This window comes from Camponotus vicinus, unplaced genomic scaffold, assembly GCF_025532165.1.
Source record: "Camponotus vicinus isolate PSW18456_S1 unplaced genomic scaffold, iyCamVici1.0 SCAF_1, whole genome shotgun sequence".
NCBI lineage: Eukaryota > Metazoa > Arthropoda > Insecta > Hymenoptera > Formicidae > Camponotus > Camponotus vicinus.
In genome coordinates, this window is record NW_028141945.1 from 30,480,501 (window position 1) to 30,505,593 (window position 25,093).

At 33.2% G+C, this 25,093-nt stretch overlaps 3 protein-coding genes across 6 annotated transcripts in view; 1 reads left to right on the plus strand and 2 right to left on the minus strand.

The window, feature by feature from the left end:
* The first annotated feature begins 255 nt into the window (after positions 1-255).
* LOC145977614 (uncharacterized) lies at positions 256-5,290 on the plus strand. Its single transcript, XM_083109702.1, has 4 exons — positions 256-629; positions 1,298-2,623; positions 3,007-3,123; positions 3,198-5,290. The coding sequence occupies exons 2-4, from the start codon at positions 1,386-1,388 to the stop codon at positions 4,972-4,974; spliced, it is 3,132 nt and encodes a 1,043-aa protein (XP_082965828.1). The 5' UTR covers positions 256-629; positions 1,298-1,385; the 3' UTR covers positions 4,975-5,290.
* Positions 5,020-12,377, minus strand: LOC145977654 (hemocyte protein-glutamine gamma-glutamyltransferase). 2 transcript variants are annotated; one of them, XM_083109745.1, is made up of 8 exons: positions 12,182-12,377; positions 10,325-10,799; positions 9,813-10,039; positions 8,789-9,390; positions 7,578-7,675; positions 7,044-7,334; positions 6,346-6,506; positions 5,020-5,900 (listed from the first exon to the last, which is right to left on the minus strand). In XM_083109745.1, exons 2-8 carry the CDS (start codon positions 10,797-10,799, stop codon positions 5,616-5,618), a joined length of 2,139 nt encoding a protein of 712 aa, XP_082965871.1. In that variant the 5' UTR covers positions 12,182-12,377; the 3' UTR covers positions 5,020-5,615. The 2 variants fall into 2 exon arrangements, with proteins under 2 accessions (XP_082965871.1, XP_082965880.1); XM_083109754.1 differs by lacking the exon at positions 12,182-12,377 and adding an exon at positions 11,191-11,597.
* A 909-nt stretch (positions 12,378-13,286) lies between these two features.
* The window catches only part of LOC145959222 (uncharacterized), a 60,380-nt gene continuing 48,573 nt past the window's right edge, over positions 13,287-25,093 (minus strand). For all 3 annotated transcript variants that reach the window (XM_083077869.1, XM_083077884.1, XM_083077876.1), the window contains 4 exons: positions 21,561-21,714; positions 20,119-20,645; positions 19,461-19,728; positions 13,287-19,035 (listed from right to left, as the gene is read on the minus strand). In XM_083077869.1, the coding sequence (XP_082933995.1) occupies positions 18,928-19,035; positions 19,461-19,728; positions 20,119-20,645; positions 21,561-21,714 (1,057 nt within the window). In that variant the 3' untranslated portion in view covers positions 13,287-18,927. The remainder of the gene's footprint in view (positions 19,036-19,460; positions 19,729-20,118; positions 20,646-21,560; positions 21,715-25,093) is intronic.

A 25,093-nucleotide genomic window follows, 5' to 3' on the forward strand; every position in this document is an offset into this window, starting at 1 on the left:
ATTTATTTCGTAAGTTCTTTAAATATTCTATAATGCAAAAGATCAATATACTTTTGAATTAATTTTATATTTATAACATCATAAGATCTATCTTAAAATTTTCATTTACATGTAACTATATTTTTCAGATTTCTCGATATATTTCATCACATAATAATTATAAACAATTAATGATAATTTGTATATATATAATGCATTTTAGACATACCATTGTGTATATAATATACATTTTAGATACATCTTATTTTGCGTTACAAAATCGACTTCATAGGACGTAACTTTACGTTGGTCTCCGCTAATTGGCTGATCTCGATAAAGGACAAAGCATACGCAAGCGTATCGAATGATCCCAAACAATAGATCGTGCATGGAGCTTAACGTACAAAACAAAGGAAAGTCAGTCTGAAACTAACGTTCTTCGGGTATACTTGTGTTACCGCCAAATTACAGGATCATGCTTAACGTAAACATGAATTGACTTTTGTATTTTCGTAGTAATTTCGTTTGAGCTCGTTTCGTTTTTCGTGATCGAGATTTCTTCCTCGTATCGCAAATTCTCTCGCGAATACCTGCGTATGATCGCAAAATCTCTCGTTGATCAAAACTTTAGTATTTCAGTGAATTCATAGGTATGTATATGCATATATACAGGCTTCTCGATTACATTTTTTTACACAGTTTTCGGTATTTTCTTTCTCTCTCTTTCTTTTTCTAAATAGCTAACATGTATTGGAAGTATTATATTAGCGATATGTATATAGTACGATCGAGATAGCTTATATAACCTTTAATTTTTATTTTTCCAAAAAAAAATTAAAAAATAATTCGTGTCATTTATCTATATACATATTAATTTTCTTTATAAATAAAGAGTTAAAGAATATTTTTAAAAATACTAACAAAGTATATGAATACAAATCGTACGTTGTATTTTTTATAACGATGTAAAGTCAAATGAAAGGTTAACTATCTTTGTAGAATAAACAGAAAATAACAATTTGACACTACATTTTTCAATAATATAAACATATACATCACTTATTACTGTGTAATGAGATATGTTTTAATAAACTTTTTTCACACTAATTTAAGATATCAATAAAAATATCGCTAATGTAAGAATTTTATTCTTTTTTCTTAGCATTTATTTAAATAAAATCAATTACATTTATTGAAATAAGACCAACATAAACATTTAAAGAATTTAAGGAGGGAGAGGAGAGAGAGAAAAATGCAACGAAACAAGAAGCACGATTATACAAACGGAACCTATTATATTGTTTTATTTTAAACGCAGAAAGTATTGTAAAAAAGTACGGCTGAAGAAGACGAGATTACTATCCCTTCGACGATTCCTCTGATTCTTTTTTTGACAAGACGGAAGAATGTCGTCAAGCGAGAAAATGACAAAACTTGAAGGGAGAAAGAGGTCCGTGAATTTCGCGGCGAAGGTATCATCCGCGAAACTTGAGACAATCAGAAGCGAAACGTGCCTTCAACCACGATTCGCCAGCCACACGCTATCGTCGTTGATGAAGACACGGACGCCGATAAACCTAAAAAAGAAATCTTCGATTAGGAACGCGAGAGCGTCGAAGAGATCGCAAAAAAACATCGCCTACAAAAGACAGAGCGGAGTTTACAAGAGACGCAGCGTTTCAAAACAAAATAAGAGCATGCGGACCCTTGTGACGATCCTCAAAAAATGGGAGAAGAAGGATCATCGTGCATCTGCTTCTCTTCAGGATAGCGAGTTAACGGGAACACAGGGACTCTGTGAATGCGCGGAGAATTCGCTCGTTTTTCTTCCGAGCGACTTGATCAAAGACGTTTCTCGAGATCTGAAAAAATGTGCGGCAAGTCCGGCTAAATCGGTGGTTTTTCGTAGCGAGCCGGCGAAAGTTGTTGATCAGCTTGACAAGCACGTGGAAGACTCGCACGCTCATCTTCAGGAAAAAATGGGACGTATAGATAGTTGCTTGTCTCCGTTTCTTCAAAGTAATATTGAAAATATTCGCGACAATGTTCAAGATCGCACGGCTGTAGATATCGCACGTCAATCGCAATCAAGTGAGCAGGAAGAAATATTCGCGAAAAACTCGCGTCGCGAAGTCAAGATCCTTCACCGTCGACCGAGCAAACCTTCAGAAAGACTTGTAGAAGACTTTTCGAATGAGGATTGCTCTGCGATCGAGACGCAAATTCATCGGCAAAGTATGTCGGCAAACGTAAACAATACCCCAATGGAGCGTAAATATGCATTTCGACGTGGAAATCGAAGAACTTGGGCGATCAGGAAAGCTGAAACAAGATACGTTGATATCGATCAGACGTATAACGCTGATTTACAAGGTTCCCGAAACTTTAAATTCACGAGACATGTCGATAATTCACGGAATAACGATAACAGACCAATTATGAATTACGCTACCCGAAAAGGCGGTTTTCAAGGGAATCTCGGTTTTACCAATCAACAAGTTTGGAGGCCACCCGGCATTACTAGGTCTTCGATTGTAAAGAGCACGATGTCTTTAACGCGACCGACGTCGCAGAAATGGTCTCGATCTACCGACAGATCCATCGCTTCGACGGAGAACAAATATTCGTCGATTAAACATATCGAGTAATAAATCTTTTTAACTGTTTTTCATTTTATATTAAAACATGTTTATGGAATTATATTTTTACAAAATGTGTCGTCTTGTATGTACAGATTATTTTTTAAGAGAGAACAAACTTCTCCAGAAATATTTTTGTATAATTTCTAGATATTGAGCTTTTTATTACTGCAAAATTGTTAAACTATTAAATTTTAATTTTTTATTCTTACATCTTTAAATCGTGAAATTTTTCGCTCTCTTTTATATAAATTTAAAATATAATTATATAAATTTAAAATATAATTTTTATGTAAAAGATTTTGCATTATATATAACGACTATGACAGTTACATGTATGTGAAAAGTTTTATACTCAATGTATTCTATTTTTTATGATCAAATTTAGAACTCTTAATAGCGAGCCTATGACCACATCGATATCCGTAAATCAGTCCAAGATGTTGATGAAGGAGAACCGAGATCCTTGCGCAAATCGCGAAACGAAAATTTGCGAACATCTCACGTAGGGAAAATTTTATCTTTCATATATATTTCCAAGTATTTAAATAATATTTATATATCACAATTTTATTACAGAGAAACGAAACAGCGACAAAGACTACAAAGCGGAGGAACATTACCGAAGAAAAGACGCTCGATTATCAAAGTTAATTCAAAGACTTCGAATAATTACAACAATGCAAATCCGACAAGATCAAGGTCGAAATCGAGATCGCGTTATTATCAAACGGTTACACCGAGAAAATTTTCGCGAAATTGGAATGAACAGAGTCATACCGAGTCTATCACGAGTCACAGCAGAAGATCGAGACCTTTGGAAGTAATCCATGCATTGAAAGAAATTATTGATAGCACAAGAGAGGATGAAGATATAGAAGAGAACGCCATGAATGTACCTAATAATGACGTTTTTAACAACAAAGAAGATGACGACAGGCTTCAAGTGCAGTCAATTTGTGACGTTTCCACGGAAATTTCGCGGAACGACGAGGCAGATTTTATCAATAATAAACATTTTGATGAGCCGAGTCTATCTTTCGATCAGTTAGTTTGGAAATCGATCAGCACGCAAACAGAAGAAGATGTCGATTCGACAGAAATTTTAAAGCTCACTCAAATTTCAATGGAATCATCAAATTGTAACAATGTCATTGAAACCGGTTGCAATACGACGCATTATAATGCCATTTGTAAGGATGCGGAAGTTTCCTGTGATTTGATAGACTTGACAAATTCAGAAGCAGATATTGATTCAACAGCGATTGAAGATAAAACACCGACATTAGAAGATGTTTCAGTTCATATGGAATCTATTATGCATGCTGAAAGCAACATTGAAGATAAATATTCTGATAAGAGCAAGGAATTTCCACTCAGCGAATGCAAACAGAGTTTGAGTAGAGAAACAATTTTAAAATTACAAGATTATGACGTAATGGAAGAAACTTCAGCAAAAATGACAAATTTTATCAGAGATGAAGAAAAAATAATAGACGAGGATTCTCAAACTTTTTTAAAATTACCTAGAAATTCTGACGATAAAATGAATATTGATATTGATACGCGACAAGCATCCGTCAAATATTCCAGTGATTCAATAAATAATCTATTTTTAAAAAAATCTCACCGATCATCATCCTCGATCTACAATTACGAAACCTCCTGCTCGTCCGAAGATCTCGTAGAACATCTTGAAAACGACACTCAGCACGGAAATATAGTCATGTCAGAATTGAATATACCGAGTGACGTAATCGCGGCTTTTGAACTTGCAGCGGAGCGCGCGCGCAATATTCGTAAAGCCATCATTATATACTACGAAAATTTAATATCGAAGGAAACTGAAAAACAAGAAGGAGAAACTGAGGATTTTGAGACCATCGAAAAATGTGTTTCTCTTGTAAATTGCGAAATTGAGAATCGAAAAAGATCCGAATGTGACGCAAAGTATTGTCGCTTCGATGCGGCTAATGACGAAGATATCGACGGATTTTCAACGGGTTCTTCTAGGAGCAGCAACTCCGATCAAGTGTATGAATCTGCACTACAAAAATTATCATTAGCCAATTATTGTGAGCACGTGAATAAAGAAAAACTGAAGTTATTGGCGGAACTGATGGTACAGGGCATGCAAGAGGAGTACGCGCTCGAGATTTTAGAATCGAAAGAAGATGAGAATGATGATAGAGATTTTAACGCAACAGGAACGATTAAAACTTTAGCGCTTCCCATGACAGAAAAAACTTCTTCGGTTATCTCGTGCGGGAATTTGTTGCCTCTTATTTATTGTATTTTGTATTCCATAGTATTTTGGTACTTGCAAGTTTCGTTTCAATGCGATCCTGCGATGTAATCTTTCTATATATAATTAACGTTATTTTCATAGTTTTTCTGTATGTGCAATATGACATTGATTTTTTATTAATATTCGTTCACATGTGTTACATTCTCTTTGATTCTAATTTTTCATATACATATATCTCTAACGTATCTTGGTATATATTTCTTTTATTCATTTATTGGACGTTTCAATATTTTACAAAAATATAAACTTATAAATATAGAAAACTGTAAGAAAAATTTATTTTGTAAACTGTGGGGAATATTCTGAAAAAATACTTATATGATAAAAATGTATTATTATGAAAAAATTATATTATTTAGTTCGATATGCAACTATGTATTTTATGTCCTCCACTTTTGAAATACTAATTTCTCATTGGCTTTTCCATCACATATTACTTTCATTAACGCTTAATCTATTATTGATATATTAATACTACAGATAATATTCGAAATTGATTAATGCAAATACGATTAATTGCTTAATTGCTCGAAATTGATTAATTGCTTATACGACAGACTTGTGAGAAACATCAATTAAACATATAATATTTAGATAGGAGTAAAAAATATTTGCATCGCAATTTGATAAAATGCACTCGGGTATTAGCATGGTACTTTAAATTAAGGTCGAACTTGACTGATCATTATTTATTCAGCCTCAAGGACGTCAACAGTTGCACAACCGGTGATGTCGACTAATTCCTTGGAGGTGAAAGTCGCAATTATTTTCTGCTCTCCAGACTTTTGCGGTACAAGCTGATGTTCTACGTAAACGTCCTCTTCAGGCTCAACGTCTCTGAAGGCTAGAGTCTTGTTCCTGGAGAGACCGGGTCCGGCATAATTAAACTGGCAGTTGGTCAAACTTCTCTTCAAGGGATTTTTAAAGTTTAGTATGATGGTTGATGGTTGTCCGACAACTGGTTCACCTTCGATCTATGATATTGCGGAGACGATTTGTAAGCGAAAAGTTTTTAGATAATTTGTACGCGTGAATATTTTTGAATGTATAAAATGCAGAACATAAATGATAATTATCTTTTTGAAAATAATATAATTAGATCTAATTAATATATGTTGTATCAAATTAAGAGATATACATATTCAAAGAATAGAATTTAAAAATAGTATTTTAAAAAAATGCTTTCTGAAAAGTAAAAAAAATTATGATTCGAAATTATGTAGAAGTGCAAATCAATTCGAACTTATAATTAGATATAATTAGATTACAAATAATTAATAAATTTAATAACATATAACGATAATACTTCACAAAATTGATAAATATTTTAAAAATCACAATAGAAAAGACATTAATAAAAAGATATAGTTGGAAATTTTTTAAAGAAAATTTTGAGTCTGTATTTCTCTTTTATCGTACCTTGACATTGATATTCGGCTTTAAAACCTGAAAATCATCCTCGTCCGCCCAGGTTTGCCGAGTTTCCTTGACTGTAGCGATGCAATACAGCTTCATGTTGCAGTACTCCACCAATTTGTCTAAGTAATCGTTCACCGTCACCGAAAGTCTCAACTGTTCGACTGTAATGGATTTAAACACAAGAATTACAGAATTCTGACATTATCGCAAACGCGCAGTTCAATCAAGTTAATTATCATAAAAAGACAACAACGTAGTAAAAGCTACTAGATTCTTTTCTTATCCGCTGATTGAATGCTTATAAACCTTTATTATCTAAGAATTCCAATGACAAGTTAGACAAGCTCATTAATTATTTCTCTCGATAATGCGGAGACATTAATTTTCATACCGATAAAATAATAAATGATATAAATTTAATGATTTCATTTATATATTTTAGATATATTCATAATTACCTTGCTTCCTTAAAAATTCTATCTTGCTCTTGCAATCAAATGAGTTAACAAACATTATTTATTTAATTGCAGTCTCGCTTAAATTTGTCGTAATTTTTCAGAGAGCTTTGATTACTTACGACTCAAGAATCATCAAGAACCATTTTATGTCCATCTTAACGTTGACGCAATCTTTGAGCGGCGTCAATTGCCTTTCGCCGCGAGCGTTTAGGAAAAAAAAACATGGAAAAAATATCTCACCGGCGTTCGGTTGAAGCGCAAAGTCGCCGGACGCTCTCTTCACAAGATTCGCTTTAACTCCGGTATAGTAAACGCTGCCGGCGGATAGGATGGCCTGGATAGTACGTGTCTCATTGGACTTGTTTTTGATGTTCACGGTCACAGCAAACGGCTCGCCGATGTTGACGCGTTCGAGCTCGGCGAGATCGAACTCGACGTCTTCTTTGCCCGGCGATGGCAGCGAGTAGAACCTCTTCGCCATCTCGGTGCTGCGCACCGCCCTGTACAAGGTCAATCTCTCAACTTCGGTGCCTAAAAAGTAGGGGAAAATTAGAATGATATATCATAATCGACTATCCAAAAAATAAGGTCCAGATTTGACGGGAAGTTTTTAAGATAGAGCGCTCTTTAGTAAAATTGCAGCAAGCTGTGTGAGATTTATTTCTATCCAACAAGTCTTGCTATGCAACAAAGTTGGCCTTCCACATTAAAATAGAGAATAATATGTCAGATGCTGAAGATGTATGTAAGGCAATTTATTTGCGTTTCATTTACCTTCCTTGTCCTTGTAGAGCGATGTTATGTCCTGTCTGTCTTTGTCTCCATTGGGATCAAAAATCCACGGCGCCTTCGTCAGGATCATTCGGCCGATGCTGCAAAAATAATTTATATTGGTATTTACGAAAATAAACGTAGCAAAATAATGTGATGTAAAATTTTGTTCTTATTTGTATCAAGATCAGCTATTGTTGCTGCTTCAAGAAGGAAAAGATACGCGGATAATTTAGAAAACTATTGAAATTACATTATATTATTAATTAATATTATAGATATGAAAAAATATTCTTTTTAATATATAAAATGTACTTTTTATCGAAAACTCTTATGAGAGATGAGATACGCGCAAGAAGAAGATAATAGATAATTTATTATACACAGATATTTATAACTGACAATCGAGTCTGTCATTTATGTTTACGTTTCGCATTAACATTTAGTGTAGAAATTCGTAGAAATGCTTCAGCATTACAACAATTATGCAAATCGCGAATAAACAATAGTTTATGACGCATCGAAGGACGCATTGTAATTGCGAATTGCAGGATCCACAAATAGCACAAGACTTGCATTTCCGTTTTCATCATTGACATTTGTCTCTACCTTCTTCGTCTGACTCGTTTTTATATATTTCACGTGTTGGATTGTCATAGTTATTTACGTCCGCGCGCGAGACGAATTTGTCTGTGTCGTGGTTCATTAACGAATGCATTATCGATGAATGAAATCATCGCAAGAGAATATCGTATGGAATATAAAAAGGTATTCTTTGAAACACACTCGACGTTAATTATTCTACGTGTGAATTTGACAATCAAACAACGATTGTTTTCGGGAAACATTGATCAAATAATTTCTCTTATTCCTTGTCATAAAATTCAACGATAAATTCAATAAAATAAAATTCATAAATTAATTTGCAACTTCGGTTCTAAACTTAATTTGCTAAATTTTAATACATGATTTATTTCTTGACATAATATTTTTTCTTACGCTCAATATAACTTTTTTATTATATAATATACTTAATGTGATCAATCAAAAATCTGTTCTCTGAACGTATTCGGTTCTTTCTACATTTTTCTTGTTCTACATTTTTTATATTCATAAGGGATTTAATTTCTAGTACAATTTTTTAATCTTACAAAATGTGCGATCCAAAAACGTTACTTTTAATAATGGTAAACGTAACATTACCGTATACTCACTGATACTTATTGCAATCGATCTTGGAGTATCCCAGATCGCTCTCCGGATCCTCCTTCCATCTCATCAGATCCGCATTCACGGATGCTACCATAAAAGTCACGTCATAGTTATAACCCACGGCGCCCTCCTTGATAGCCTCCACCGACGCTGGTCCGCATTGATAAAAGTTGTCCGATTGTTCCTGCGGAGTGGCATCGATGGCCTGCCAGCCTCCGTAACCCTTGGGTAGATCTGGTCTCGCCATCCATATATCATTCCATACATGATAGTTCCAAATGGAATCCTCGCCCACCGGGTTGTTGGGATCGTACTCGAGTTCCTCGTTATTCAGATCATAATAACGATCTACCGACAATGAAGCGTTGGCGTCGTGAGCCGACACCAAGTTGGACACCACTCGCGACGGGATCCCCAGGGCGCGACACACCGTGGTCACGACACCGGCAAAGACCCAACACTGACCGTATTTGACCTCGTTGCCGGTCTCCCAGAATTGCTCTAGGATAGGCACGCTTCCGGTCCAGGCAGCCGGCGCGGTACCATCATCGTATTGACCGTCCCAGCGACCGGTTATTACGCCCTTATCATCGTTGGAATTTATCTGAAAGCAGTAGAAAAAAGAAATTTATTAATTACATATAAATTGTGTAATTCTGATTTTTAAATCTAATTGAAATAAAAGAAGGAATATTGTAGAGAAAATGTGTATTGCATGTGTAAAAAAATAAAATGCATAGATATGCGTAAACTTTTCACCCTTTCTCTTTTTTTTAATATTGCAATGCACACATGACACACACACACACACACAATATAGTTAATAAATTTTCAAATATTTTCCGATTATAATTAAAATTAAAATTTTATTTTTTATTATTAAAATTGAAATTTCCGATTATAATTAAAATTTTCAAATATTTTCCGATTATAATTAAAATCCAATATAATTTGAACGAATTAACAGATTGATATTTATGTCAACGTTAAAAAAGATTTGTGAGACTAAATAAAAGCATGTCTTACGATTCTGGAGATTGCTCGAGTCATCCTGACCGGGTCGCCTCTGGAAATCGCCTTAATACCGGATCTCTCCAGCAACAGCTGACAAGCCGGTAGTACGCATGCATCAAACTGCCCAAAAACCCATTCTCTGCCGCGAGAACTACCCCATGGACCTACCCATATCTTCCCGACGTCGTTGAGGATGTATTCATCAAGCAATTGCTCGTCTTCCATAAACACCAGGTCCTCTGTAATGATTATATTTAGAAAGATAAAAACATTAATCATTTTTTCCTAAATTCTAGGAATTAAAATATTGATGATATTAGCTTGTTAAATTTGTTTAATATTTAATGAATAACTGATAACTCCATGACTATTGTCTTTTTTAAAGTTTGTCTTCTCTTTATCTTCTTATATCTGTATTCTTATATTTTGTATCTGACAGGATTTCTTTATTTATTATTAAAAAAATATTGATAAAACATCTCTTCCGTAGTCCTCAGACATTGATTGCATTTTTAATCGCGTACCTTTTATCCATGGATTGAACAATAGATAGATATCCTTATCATAACTATAAGTATTCGGCGCTTTCTTCCTGCCCAGGGTGTTGGTTTCTATGTTCAATTGCCATACTCCGATGGGACTATCGATCGGGCTCCTGACCTCGACGGAAAGATCCATCCCGTGAGCGCTGATCAATCGTACCCCCCAAGCTTCCAGATCAGTCAGGAAGGCATCATTGTTGGTCACCGTGTTTACTCCCCTGGTACCTCTTAATACGTTTGGATTCGGACCGAAGCTGAAGAGTAACCGGACGATGTCGGTCTCATCTACATATTCGCGATTAAATCTCAGAGCCATATTGAAGGGCTGTCCACGTCGAAGGACCGGGATCGCCGGATCCTGATGAACCATCTCGAAGTTGAAAGTGTGATGGGCTTCAGCATTCTCCTTCTCATACAAGTGCACTGTCTCCACCACAAGCGGTTCCTCGAATGACATCTAGACAAATCAGGTCAAATAAGTCTTATAAAGTCTTTTACTCTTTAGAAAAAAAATATTAAATAGTAAAATTTCTTTTCTTTTCAGAATTTTTCAAAAAATGGTTCTTTCATTTGCAAATTAAAAAATCTTCAAATTTAATTAAAATATATTATAAATAATTTATAAATAATTTAATTTATATTATAAATAATTTAATATTTTTAATAACACATCTATTGTACAAATTTATTTAGAAGATATAAAAAAATATATACAAAGAAAAAAATGCTCTCTTAAAGAAGTTAATCAAAAATACAGATTTTATATGGAAGTAAAGCATAATGCGATCGATGCATCGATCGTAGTTGTGCAACATTCCTGCTGCTATAGCAAGGCTATACTTGAATACCAAGACACATTCTCAAACCGCATGAGTAGCCGGTATCATCCAACTTTGATTCATCCGGGACGCATTGCGTAAAGGTCCGGCAAAAATCCCGCACGATGACATCCCGTAAAGGGATTTGATCACGACAAGCGACCTCGATCTCGCTGATTCACGCGATCTGATCTCTCCACAGGTGAAACGCGGGATTCCACATTACAGTGCGATAATATGTGCTGCGACTCACGTATGTTCCTGAACTATTCGACGAATTAACGACGAGTTCTCCTGTATATTATTATATCTCAATTGCAGAAACGAAACCGGTATTCTAGGATAAAATCTCCCTCATTTGAATAAACCATGTTACATAAGATACATGCTTTTCATGTTTCTTCATTTTGTTTGAGAACGATTGTTTACTTTGTAATCTTAACAAATCTTGCTCTTTCTTAGTGGATCCTACCTCGATTATTTAAAGCATTTATTACAAATAAATGTTATAAATGTTCAAAATAGAATCAAAGAGATAAACAGCAGATTTAAAATGCAATGAATAAAGAAAAATAGATATTAAGAATACTAAAATTCTGATTGCTCTTTTATATTTTCCAAACAATGTATAAAAATCAAGAATTAAATAATCCAAGTAAAACAAAGATATTTACAAGAGAAAATTAATTCGAAATAATCTAACAAAAAAATACTTGATGTATTTTTCTTAATAAATGAAAATGTACAATTGTATGAATACATGAGCAATTTTTTTTATACATTTACTAACTAGTGGAACAAATCAAAAGAAAGTAATAAACAGCTATAAGATATAATCTATAAATGTTATAAGATTACTATTAAAAAGAAAAATGTGAAAATACTTACCACTTTATAATTTATTATATATTATAACAATTAATTTTACAGATTTTTTTTTCAAAAAATGATCAGATTTCTTTTTCTACGTAGAAAAGATCCAATTTAGCCTTATTATATAAAAAATAAAATTTAAACTAACCTTATATTAAAAATCAATGATACAATACGAAGGGAACATCCACGATCAGCGATCGATTTAGAATTTACACCACAAACTGACGTTTACAAAACGCATCCTGCTTCTTATATGAGCTTCCTACGGTGTAACCGCAGAATCCCCACTACACGATAACCTTTAGTAATAGCCTTTAGATCTCCGAGTGAATGAGCCAATGATACGAGTCGAAAAACATTATATGTAAATCTGTGTGAGAGCAAACGAAAACTTGATTAACATTCCTAATATATATTTATTAATATTAAATATTTATCTATCGAAAGTACTCATTGAATATATAAACGATTTTCTCAAAGATACGAAAATTATATATTAACACTATAATTTTCACAAATTACTTCGATTAAATTTCGTGAATATGCAGGAATATGTATTTTATATGTTTACTTCCTTTATTTTCTTAAAATAAACATAATTTTAATCTCAAAGAAAAGATATATGTATAGAAAAACAATTTTTTTTCATCGTTTCATAAATTTTCGATTCAAAGAAGAATTATATAAAAAGAATTATATAATTAGAATTATATAAAAATATAAAAAAAATTTTTTTGCTGATATTTTTATAAATGTAATTTATAAGAAAACTATGATTAAGTAACATGTGAAATTTAATACAATAATATAAGAAAGCTAAGATTAATTGTTCATTTTTTAAATAATTTAATTCGTCAGTTATCTTCCTTTCTCGGCATTTTTTTCTATACTTTACTAAGTCTTTATAAAGTAGAAGATTATATTATAATAATTATTACATTACAATAAAATATTACATTACAATAAAATTAAATGAAAATTGTTACTTGGAGTTTTATCGACCCTAAAATGCGCAAAAGAAAATAAGGTCAAAATTATTCTTGCGAGATAAAATTAATTGGAGGACTGTGTATCTTATCAAACTACAATGCAGTGGTAATTAACTTGATAAACCACAGGTTCTCGTGGATAGTGAACGTTGCGGTCAATGTTTACCGATTATTCGCCGACGACGAGAAATGCCTGCATGGAAGGAAACGGGGTTAATTGGACTGGCATGGGTGAGGTGGTGGTCTGCTTGTACACGACGATTTGACGTTTTCACAAATTTATTTGCGTTCTGTGTATCGAGCTACACAAATTACGTAGTAAATTATTGGTCTGTAGTTTTTGGATTCCCTCTCGCCATCCGCGAGTCCTCGCGTGCGCGCAACAATTGCGAGATCTCCAGTAATTGCGGGCACGAATCTCTTTCTTTTTCTCTTTTTCTCTACAGCCGCGCAATTTTATCTTTAACAAATTTCCATCTGCGCGCTTCGAATATTGGATTAAAGGCCTTTCGCACGATACAATCTTTTAGTTAGCAGCTTTTAAAGAAATTGCTACTTCTCTCCTCTCTTTGACTCCATTCTTTTTTTATATATTCTCAATATAATTTCTTTATATAAATTCATTTAAAAAAAATAAACATGTATATAAAGAACTTAATATTCATTTTAATATATTAAGAAAATAAATTTGACATTTGTATTTTACATCAATATTTTTTGTAAATATTTTCAAGAGGATATAAAATTATTATATATGTGGGAAAATTGCAACTGTAAACTTTTGAAAATATAAATTAATTGTACATTATATTATAGATGTAGAGCAATTCTTCATATTTTTTTAGCTGCCTTATCAGATAGTCATTCTAAATTGCAAATTTATCATCTAACTTTGCAAATGAAAACTATATCGGATAAGACCTTTAATAATGTTCGATACACGAAGCACGCATCTTTAGTATTAATCTCGCCGCGCATACACACCTGTATATCCTTAAATAAACGGATTTTGCGTGTTGAGCATCCATCTAAAATGTCTAAAAACATTACGATAAGGCAAGTAGCAGTCATATATAAACAAGAACGAGGGATAAGTGTACTACCGACTACGCAATACAATTAACTAACGCAATACTCGCTTCGGATAATTTCCGGATCGGGGATTCATCGCGTCTTTCGCATTTTTCAATCATCACAACTCTCATACTTCACCGCGGCTTCTACGAATTGCGTTGTTCGTACGGAAAAAATTTCCTTGCCGCGATTCATAATATAATATCGACCATTAAATTGCAATTATTTGCAAAAAATTAACATAATTAACGAGTAAAGAAAAAACTACTTTAACTAAATAAAAAAAATGAAGTAAATTTATGAAATTAATGTATGTGCCTGAAATAAAAATCCAATTCAAAATTATGTACTTGTAATTTTACATAATAAACTTCCTATAAATCTTTCCATCATTTTTGGAATCTTTTGTAAAAAGAAATAGTACCTATAATTATATTATATATTAATATATTAAATAATATTTTCGATTAGAAATATGAAAAATATAAAATCGTATAAGAGATATGATTTGTATAAAAAAAAAACAATTATTTGGCTTACAAAATATCGACATGAGTAGATAATCGTTTCGAAAAAAATTTAATTTTCTACGAATAATCACAAATCGATGATCGATACCATGTAAATAATACCATTCCACTGTGTGAAAAACATTTCTTATAATTCGTTACAACTTTTCTCTAGATAGCAGGTTTTTTTAAACATCGATTTCCTAATGTGGCGGAAAAGCTGTACGAGCGCACGACAATCAACAGGGACAAGAGCATTTTCATTAAGGATTTTTCGCTCAATTTCTACCAAATCTTTTGGCACAGGACTTGGCTCGCTTCGCGTTTATTGGCTATGATCCTCGCAAACATTTCGACATTCTTTCCGAATTCTCTCTCAGAATTGATAGCCGTTAATGATTTCCGATACAAATTTGCTCCAGTAAATCCGACTCTTTGCTGTATAAAAAAATAAATATAATAAAAATTACAAGTTTTATTTTATTCCCATTTTTCCTTTTTTTTTTAATTGAACTTTTAATTGAACTCTTTTCAAATATTGCACTTTATCTTCATTAACTTCGTCAAAAATAAAAAAAAATAATCTATTTTTAAACTTCACTTTAATGATGTTAATTATAAATATTTTAAAATATATTTTTGTGTTTTGCAATCATCTCCAGAACAATTTTATTCCGATAATGAGTTTTGCAAAACTCGAATACATAAATTAAAAGTAACGGACAGAGATTTTTTTTCTTGAAATTAAATTTATTTTTTCTTAAAATAATTTTAGGCTTCAAAGATTGCGATCAAAGAAACAGCATATCATTGTTGACTCGTCTTAATTTTCTTTCTCGTTATCATTTCTCGCTAACTTTTTCGTAAACGACTAATCAGTTTCATCTTATCATTTAAATGATAAAACAAATCGCAAAATCGACCTACGTCGTCCAAATATATATGTGCGATATGGATCGAAAGATTAAAAATTCCAAGTATTCATATGAGTGTGTTGCAGAGATGTAGGGCTGGTAAAATATCATTAAAGTTTTTCCGGCAAAGCGATTCACAAGTCTGCTTCTCGTGCGTGTAGTCGCATTTTTTTGGCGTATATATCAAAGCACTTCCGCCTTCTAATGAGTCTTTAATAATGACACATATGGGTCATACATCTCTTTTTATGATCAAACGTTAGTTGTAAGCCGCATCAACGGAATATTCATTCCGCACAAAGTCAAGTTGTACACATTTCCAATCTAGACACGCGAAAGGAATATTGCTTGCCCCGTCCTATGTCTTCGTCAAAAAAAGAATAAATAAGTTCTGAATTAAATGGTGTCGTGTCACCTTGTTTCTTGCGCAAATTACAATAAAATATTCCAAGTAATCAATCGATAAAATAAAAACGTAATGATAACGGTAATGTTAAATAAAAGATCGAAACTTAAAGTAATACCGAAATACCGTTTGTATATCCCATTTATATAATTAACGAAATAATCAATGCATTATAGAAGACACTTAAGAGTTTAATTTCTTCCAAACTCTACTTTTCTCTTTCTTTTTACATTTTTATAAATATAGCTAATTAATGTAACAGCACTTCTCTTAGATCCCATATTCAGCTCGAAGAAAGCACGGTTGCGCTTATCAATGCTTTCCTTTCTTCGCAGGGAGATCGAATGATCCTCTTAACGCATCGCATATTTTTCTCGAATAGATCGCATTTTCTGTACACATATGTGCTTGTATGTATTTCTTCTTATATATAAATGTAACATTCTTTTCTTTTTAAAGAATTAAGCGCAACCGTGCCAATACAAGCACGCATTCACGATCCTATTATCACAGTCAAAAAAACTTCCACCCTCTCTCCCATCATATTATAATATAACGTCTCTTCTCTTTTTTTCAAACATTCCTCCGTTCCATTTTCGAAAAGTGCAACGATTTCGAGACTTGTTCGAGCAAATGAAATATTTCGCGAGCATCTTTGCGCGCGAGCCGTTTATCTCGAAGATGCGACAAGAGACGAACGCGACGAATTTAATTCATCTATGCCTGGAAATGCCTCATAATATAAAACTACATATGCAAAAAATCTAATAAAAATATAATATTTCTACTAATATATTAATATTTCTACTATATAGTATAATAATTTGTAAAACAGATTTTTCTTAAAAACATACATTGTTAAAATATAATATTTCAACTTTAAATGGATCGAATAGAGAATTTAAAAAAACATGTTTAATTGCACATCATAATGATATCGTATCTTATCGATATTAACTTATATATAAATTTATATATATATATAATATCGATACAACTCTTTCTCTCCTTCTATCTTAAATATTATATAATATTAAAAATAAATATAGTGTATATGTGCAATGGATTTTTGACAGCCAGTTGAGCATAAATGAATTAAGTGAAATATTGCATAGATGACGTCATGTACTTTAACAAAACTCTCAAAATTTGACGCGAATTTTAGAGCCACTTTCGATACAGACGACTCGCGCGATCGCCTCAAATCCAGAAGATAGATATAACGCTATCGTTACTTCCATAAATAATCGAAAATATGTAGTAATAACAGTCGCACGAATTCTCTCGTATCTCCAGATTCATCCAAACTGCGCAATTTAACCCTTTCAGTACCGTGTTAGATATAAGGGCATTATATCATCCTCTTCCTTAATTCTATTCAATTTTACAATCAATCTTGTTTAATTCTCTGACCATCGTTAAGTAAACATTCATTCTCGCAAGTCGTGGTATATAAATATGCAAATACTAATATTTAGGCAAGAGTTTTCGTTTCATTTCCCTCTCTCATTTAAATTCATCAAAAATCCAATTCTGATCTGTAATTTATTACAAATTAGTTTAATTTACACGCTACGGTCTGCAAAGACATCGAGAATCACTTAAACGAGATGCTATACAAACATCAAAAGTTATTTTAAAATTATTAGTGTGGATAATTCTGAGGCAAGCCACACTTCTCTCTTTAATAGGACAAAGCTTTTATAAAAACGGACCCATTTAACAATAATAGAGAAATCTAGAATAAATATATATATATTTTTCTTTTCTTTTTAACAATCCAATCGTCAAATCTTCAAACTCTTAAGAAAGTCGCATTATATTATTCTCTTTTCCAATGATTTCAATATTTACATTTGTAGTTCTGCTGTTTGACATGGAACATATATTGTATCTCCATCAATAGCGTGCTTACGAAATCTTACTGAACAATAGAAGATAAAATTATAAAGTTGGTTACTTTTTACAAAGCCGAGATTCCAAAATGGACATGGCAAGAGAGAGAAAGAGAGAGAGAGAGAATAGAATACATTTCTTAAAAACTTTTTATCATAATTAAATGCAGGTTTAAGGCAGGTACTGAAAGAGCTAACGGCGAAAAGGAAAGCGAGCTCCTCTATTATACTATCTCGGTCGATACTCATCGAAGTATCGCACGGCGCGCGCATCACACGCGTTATATCGAGATAAGATTATCCAATTATGATGCTATATAATAGTGTTTTAATATATTTATACATATATGTATATAGCAGCGGTGAAATAGAGTAGTGCCCGACTAGCTCAAAATTACATAAGTAACGAACAAGTAATCGCGAAATATGCACTGTTATTAATCTATATATATCTGTATGTATAGATACTTCATATATATATATGTATATAACTATATATATACTATGTATATACATATATCGTTTTGTTCATTTTGCTTCTTTTGTCGTACCCCGGGGCTTAGGTACACACGTGACTAGTTTAAAAAGAAAGGAGAAAAAAAAGAAGAAGAAAAGCGGAAACCCCTTTTCGCTCGCCGCGCGTACCTATCCTCATCACTTTCTATGTTCTGAGGTATATTTATGTATATGTGTGTACGCGTGAACATGCGCGTGTATCTGTAGTCGAAGCAGCCTGCGATCTGCAAGCGCTCGAATCCACCCTCCATCCTCCCCGTTTTAAAGTTCACTCTCGGATCGGCTCGCGTTCGGGATTCACCCCGAGGTCTCTCGTTTTACGAGACGGCTGCCTCTCTAAACTCCCTCGCAAAGTCTAGATACTAAAAATGACGACAATAACGACGCTTATTTGAGGGGAACGATCGCGCAATGATCTCGGGAGAAGGATCGCCCTCGCGGTCGCCGAGAATTAACGCGGCGATAACGAAGACAAAACGAAAACGACGTCGACGTCATCGTTTATGAAACGACGCCGCGTACACTGGCGAGACGACGGAGCCTCGTGTCGTTTTTTAGCTGAATTATATCGAGCCTCACAGTCAAAGGCTAACTCGGTGCGTCTTCCGGTTCGACTACGCCACCGGCCGGCCCCGTCTCGCTACCTTGGCTCATCGTCACGAATTGTTGCGATAGTGTCTGCAGACTCTGCCGCACCTACAAACATACATGAATATATTTCCCTATGTTTGATGGACATGGATAGTCACTTAGATCGATCGATCGTTAAAAGCTTCACTCCTTCCCGCTCTGATCCTCTTCACAAGTTATCTTTGTGAGACGCGATAAAATTTGAACATCTGGCAAACATATGTAATAAAGTGATTCATGTATTTTTTATATCTTACGAAAAAAATATAAATTATAAAATAAAATGTTAGAAGAGAATTAATAAAACTGTCTATAGTTTGTTTCTTTTCTTACATCCGTGATTATTTTTAAAACGATAAAAAATCTTAAACGCGATCTTAGCGATTATTTAAAGAGATTCAAATAGATCTCAGATCATTTAATACGAATTTGTATTTTATTATTCCCAGAAAATATAATCATTGATACACGTGAACAGGATAATATTTTACCTTCACAATTTGATCCAAATTCGTGTTAAGGTAATGTAATAGTCGATCTTGCGTGAAACGTTCTGGCGAGACGAAAGGATGGTTTAGATAAGCGGTATGCAGCTTATCGATACGCATCATCATTAGAGCCGCCGATACGTAGAGAACTGCCAAGAGAGCCATCAGTATCGCTATCACCATGCCGGGTTTCACACCATTGGCAAAGAGAAATCTCAATCTGCCGGATCTAGTGGGCACCAGTGTCTTCGTTAATATCACTGTTTCAAATCTGCGGAAAGACAAACGGAATGACCATCAATCACAAGAGAATAACTTTAATATATCATATAATCACAAGTGCTGTATAATTTGTAAAAAAAAACTTGGCAAAAAACGTGCAAGATTTTAATTTATTACAAAAGTTTGCACAAAAACATAGACAAAAATATACTTTATATTTTTCATTTCCTACTATCACATATATACTTTTATTTTTTTCAAGTTTGACTTATCTCAATTAAGTTTAATTAATTAAATAATTAATTAAATTCTCTTAATTAAATTTAGTTAAATTAAAATAATTTAAGTTTAATTAATGTATTGCATTCAATTAGACTTAATAAAATTATTTTAATTACTTATGTACAGATAAAAAAGAAAGGGAGAGAGAGAAACTTACCTAGCAGGTGGCAAACTCGGCCTGTTGAGTACCACGGGCGCGACCTCGGTGTCGATGCAGGTAATCGGTCTGGAAGAGGTCGTCGCCGTGGCGTCGGTGCCACTTTCAGATGCGCTAGATTCATGCGACGACTCCACGATGTTCTCCTCGCTGACGAGCATCACTTCCGGCGCTATTAATTTGGTGTCGTTGTCAGGCAAGACGGCGTCCGGTATCGTGCGCGGCTCCATCGCCGCGTCCCATACCTGCTTCATCAGCTTGTAGGTCGAGTCGCGCGATAGCAACGAGCAAAAGACATGTCGCTCTTCCTCGGTGGCCACCGCCACCGCATTCGGTATAATACGAGCGGTTTTCTCCTTGCTGATCTTCAGCACAGACGCAGTCGGTATCAGCAGCTTCGTCACGTAACCGAACACATTGCTGTAGAAGGCGAAGTAGTTGGGCGTGATGTACAGGTGACCCTGCAGCAGGATGTCGCCCACCAGCGCGCAGCTGTAATAATTGAGCACGTGCTCGTCCTCTGCTACCTGGAAACAAGATTTCCAAGGCTACACGTTAGATCAGCATTGCCCTTACATTAAGATTACGACAAAATGAGGGCGAGCTCCTAATGATCCTGTAATCAGCCTTAATTTATCTCCTAGGAGTACTTTAAATTCTATAGATGCTCTAAAGATCGAGGTTGACTCTCGTGCGACGAACGTCTTTTAAAGACACACTTGATCTCGAGTTGTCATGCGATACTTTGTTTGTCAAACAATATGAATGTGTGTATCATTTGTGTAACGCTTGTATTCATCAATAATTCTACGCGGCTCATATACAGTGTGGCAAATGCTATACACTGTTATAAATTTTTTTACACCTGACAGGAAAATCGGTTATACTCGCTGAATCATGAATTCTGATACTTTTCAATAATTTATGCCATTACATTTATGCCATGCATGTATATTCCGTCGTATCTAAACATCTGGTCTTTTGCTTCTCTGCAGTTCACCGACAGAGAAAATATTTTTATAGTGTATACAGACGAGGCGTGCATTGACGTACGCGTTTACATCTCTACATCCTGAGAATATTATCTATATCGGATAGAAAAAAAGCAAATAATATAATAGATCTAGATTAAATAAATTAAGTTTGTTGAAAAAGACAACATTTATAAAGTATTTTCTCGTCTTTCTTCTCATGCTTTAAACAATTATTGTTTAGAGAAAATAAATACGTCGATATTAAACATACATCTCTGCACCTTTAAATCGTCAAAAATACAAAATTAAATATGTAGTGATTTATATGCATATTATACACAAGATATTCCGAGTTACGATAAAAATTCTCACGAGAGCGTCGCCCGTTTTATGACTACAATAATGTGCCTTATGTAACGATAAGGGGAGGAGAGGAAAAAAAGAGAATGATAAAAATATTTATTTTACCTGAGCGAAATGCCTGTGAAACTTCTTCTGTCTCGCACTGCTGCTAGTGGACGTCGGCGATGACCTCGACGAAGATCTGCTAACCTTTGCTGGAGTCTGTGCGCCGCCAGCTGCCATCGATGGTGTACTCCTACTCAACGGCTTCGAAAGGTGGCTGAAAAGAAAAGAGAGCGAAAAAATAAGACTCCCACTTGTAAATATTAAATATTATGGGGTAAAATATTCACTTGATAATTATTAATAAAATATTATAGTATATATTAAAATTATCTTAAATATGCAATAAAAATTCCTGTTTACTTAAAAAAGAGAATCTAAGCAAGGATGTTATGGCTAATTCGAACTTTTAAATAGATGTAAATAATAAATTGAGAATTGAGATTGATTTAGAAAAATTAATATTTATTTTAAAATAATCGAATATTTGTTGAAATGAAAATTTAGGGAAAAAATTAATATCTGAATTATTCGAAATAAAAATTGTATTAACCACAGCGTGTGATTATCGTGACAATAAAATTTCTTTTATGTTTAACAATCATAATTATAAAAATATTTCTCCTATTTGCGATTATAAAAGATAATTAATAAAACAAAAAAAATATGTATATACAGCATCTAAATGAATAAATAAGTAAATAAATAAAATATATTTTATAAGAAAAAATTTATCTTTAAATATGTATTCTTATAAAAGATAGAAAATTCATTGAATCACAATTTGTTAAATGAAATAAAATCCTTATAATCCTGAAGTGTCAGTTAAAAGATCCTTTTTATCGACACTATCATATATTTCACTTTGTCATCATATACTTATTGTTAGAGAATATCTTTCTGTCTTGATATATATTATCAGGTAAGAAGACGCCCTGAAGAGGATATCCTGCTTACTTGCTTAAATTTTATATTCATATCGTAATTAACTAGAAACTACTTTCTACAGCGTATCCGGACGCGAATTTAAAACCAAGAAAGAAGTTCAAAGATCGTTGATTCTTTTCTTTTAACGCCAAAGGGTCATGATGATAACGGGTTGATGGTTACACAAGAGTTATTTTTCTTGTCAAAGCTTATATAGTTGAACTTAATAATCTTCTTGCATCACATATATTAACACATATTAACATATTACATAATATACTTTTGTTGAAGTGCTGCCACCGTATTCGTATAATATACACAAAAGGCTTTAAGATTAAAAGATATGTTTTCTCGATGATATTTAAATATGGTAATTAATTCCGACAAACTTTCATGACTCATAATATCTCGCTTTTAGATTAATCTACAGTGAACTTTGTTGTTTATTTAATTAAAAAAGTATTGAGATATTTTGCATTCCGAAATATAAGTCATGATAAATAGAAATTTTGATTTTAACTTCTCTTTGAAAAAATAATATCAAGAAAGTGGATTCTTATCATTTATATTTCTATATCTTATCGCGCGATTAGTCCAAAGTTTAAAAAATTAAGAGGACTGCCTTGTCCGCATATTTTATCCATATGTCTGCATTTTTAAATATACCAATAATTAATGAGACACTAACAAACTTATTTATTAACAAGTTTATATAACATTATTTATATAACAACTTCGAAAATAGAAAATGCGACGTCACATATAATATCGCCTGCTAAAAAAACACAAGAACTAACTTGTCGGATTTGTTCTGTTGAGGGACTGTCTTGCTTTTCTTGTCCATAATAGAGATACTCCATAAATCGTTGCCCCATACGTCCACGCGTGTTCCGTGACCCATTTTTGCATCTTTCTTTGTTCTTCTTCTTTCAACTTTGCGTTTTAAAATTCGAGGCAACCTCATATAAACACTTCTGTTCGCAGTGATCCACAATTGATATAAAAAATCACTATCATTTGATAGTGATTTGATATAGATTTATACGTTAAATAGTGATAAAACCCACGTATCGTAGAAAAATACGAAAGCCTTCACTTCTGAAAATTTCGACACAATATTTTGCAAAACAGCATAAACAAATGCTTTCACCAGATATTCCTTATAATTGCTTTGTACGAGAGGATTATTTTTAAGACAATTATTTTTTAAATAAACACAAATATTACACTTTATTTAAATTATCAAAATTTCCTCTGAGCATTAAACGAAAAAACACATTTATCAAATAAACTGTATCAATATTTAATATAATTGTCTATTTATTTTCTACAAATTCATTTAATCAAAATTATTTAATCAAAAAAATAATAATTTAATTAATTTAAAATAAGCAAAAACGTTTGTAATAATTAAATTTGTACCTTTATAAGAATTGCGAAAATGTAGATATTACTCGTGAAAACTCGAATACACCTCGAGTGCTGAGAATATCTATATAATATAACGCGAATGTTAAGAATATATAAATGAGTAATAAGTATACATATATTATATATCCTTTGATTCCTTTCTTGTTGTTAGATTTTTTCGATAATTAGAGTAATAGATTGCAGTAACGAAATAATCAATCTCAATCCGAATCACTGACCGTGTCGATTCATCTTTCCTTCATGCTTGAAGGCGATCGCTCGATGTGCGACGTTACGCGTGACTGATGCAAGTAGAACCGCGCTGGGAGTTTAATAATCCCTATCAGCTCTCGACGTCAATGATAATGCGTGAGAGACTGTCTGGAGCGTTCGTTGAGCCATCGCAAAAAAAAAATTGCGCGGCGATAAAATGGCGAATGCAAACGTAGGTCCGATAGTGATACGTGACAAGATCAGAAAAAATTGGCAGACGAAGAAGAGGACGAGGAGGTACGATAAGAGGTGCGAAAAGGTCTTATTGTGGCTCGTGACATCATGATAGGGTTGCAAGACGCAAATCTTGTAATTCGATATAATCTTGCCGAGATGTTTAAACGTAGGTAAAAACGAGATAGGAAGCAATGTTGAATGCTTCCTTTTTCCGGTGTATTTTTAATATCTATATTGTGCCGATAAAGGCTGTGACGTGCGCTATATTTTGCACACCTATAGACGCATATCTCTTTCTTGTTCTTGGATTATCTTTCATCATACAGTCTCTGTATGTCATTGTATATAACGATCATAATTTCTATCGGGCAGCTATTACAACTGACCTCTGAATTTTTCTTTTTTAATAGAACAGCATTTCCATAGCATGCATATGAATGACGTATAAAAGCTTACACGTAATAGAGACTGGACAGACTAGCATTAATGAAGACTTAGCATAAAAAAATTATGCATATTTATCGAGTAATATTGGTTTTTGTCTCTCGTGACAAGATATCTGCAGAAAAATTACAGTTAAAAAAATGCGTAGATTCCTTTAATTAAAAAATTCTGTGGAAGACTTTGTAAACATTAAAAAAAATTGCATAAATAAATCGCCTTCAACAAGGTCAACCGTAATAATACGTAAGAAGTTTATGAAAAATTTTATTTAAAAAAGAATTTTCTTTTTGATGAAAGAAGTTTTTTCTTTTGATAAAAGTAAAGTTTTTTATTTCACGAAAAAGATCTTTTTAATTTTATATAAG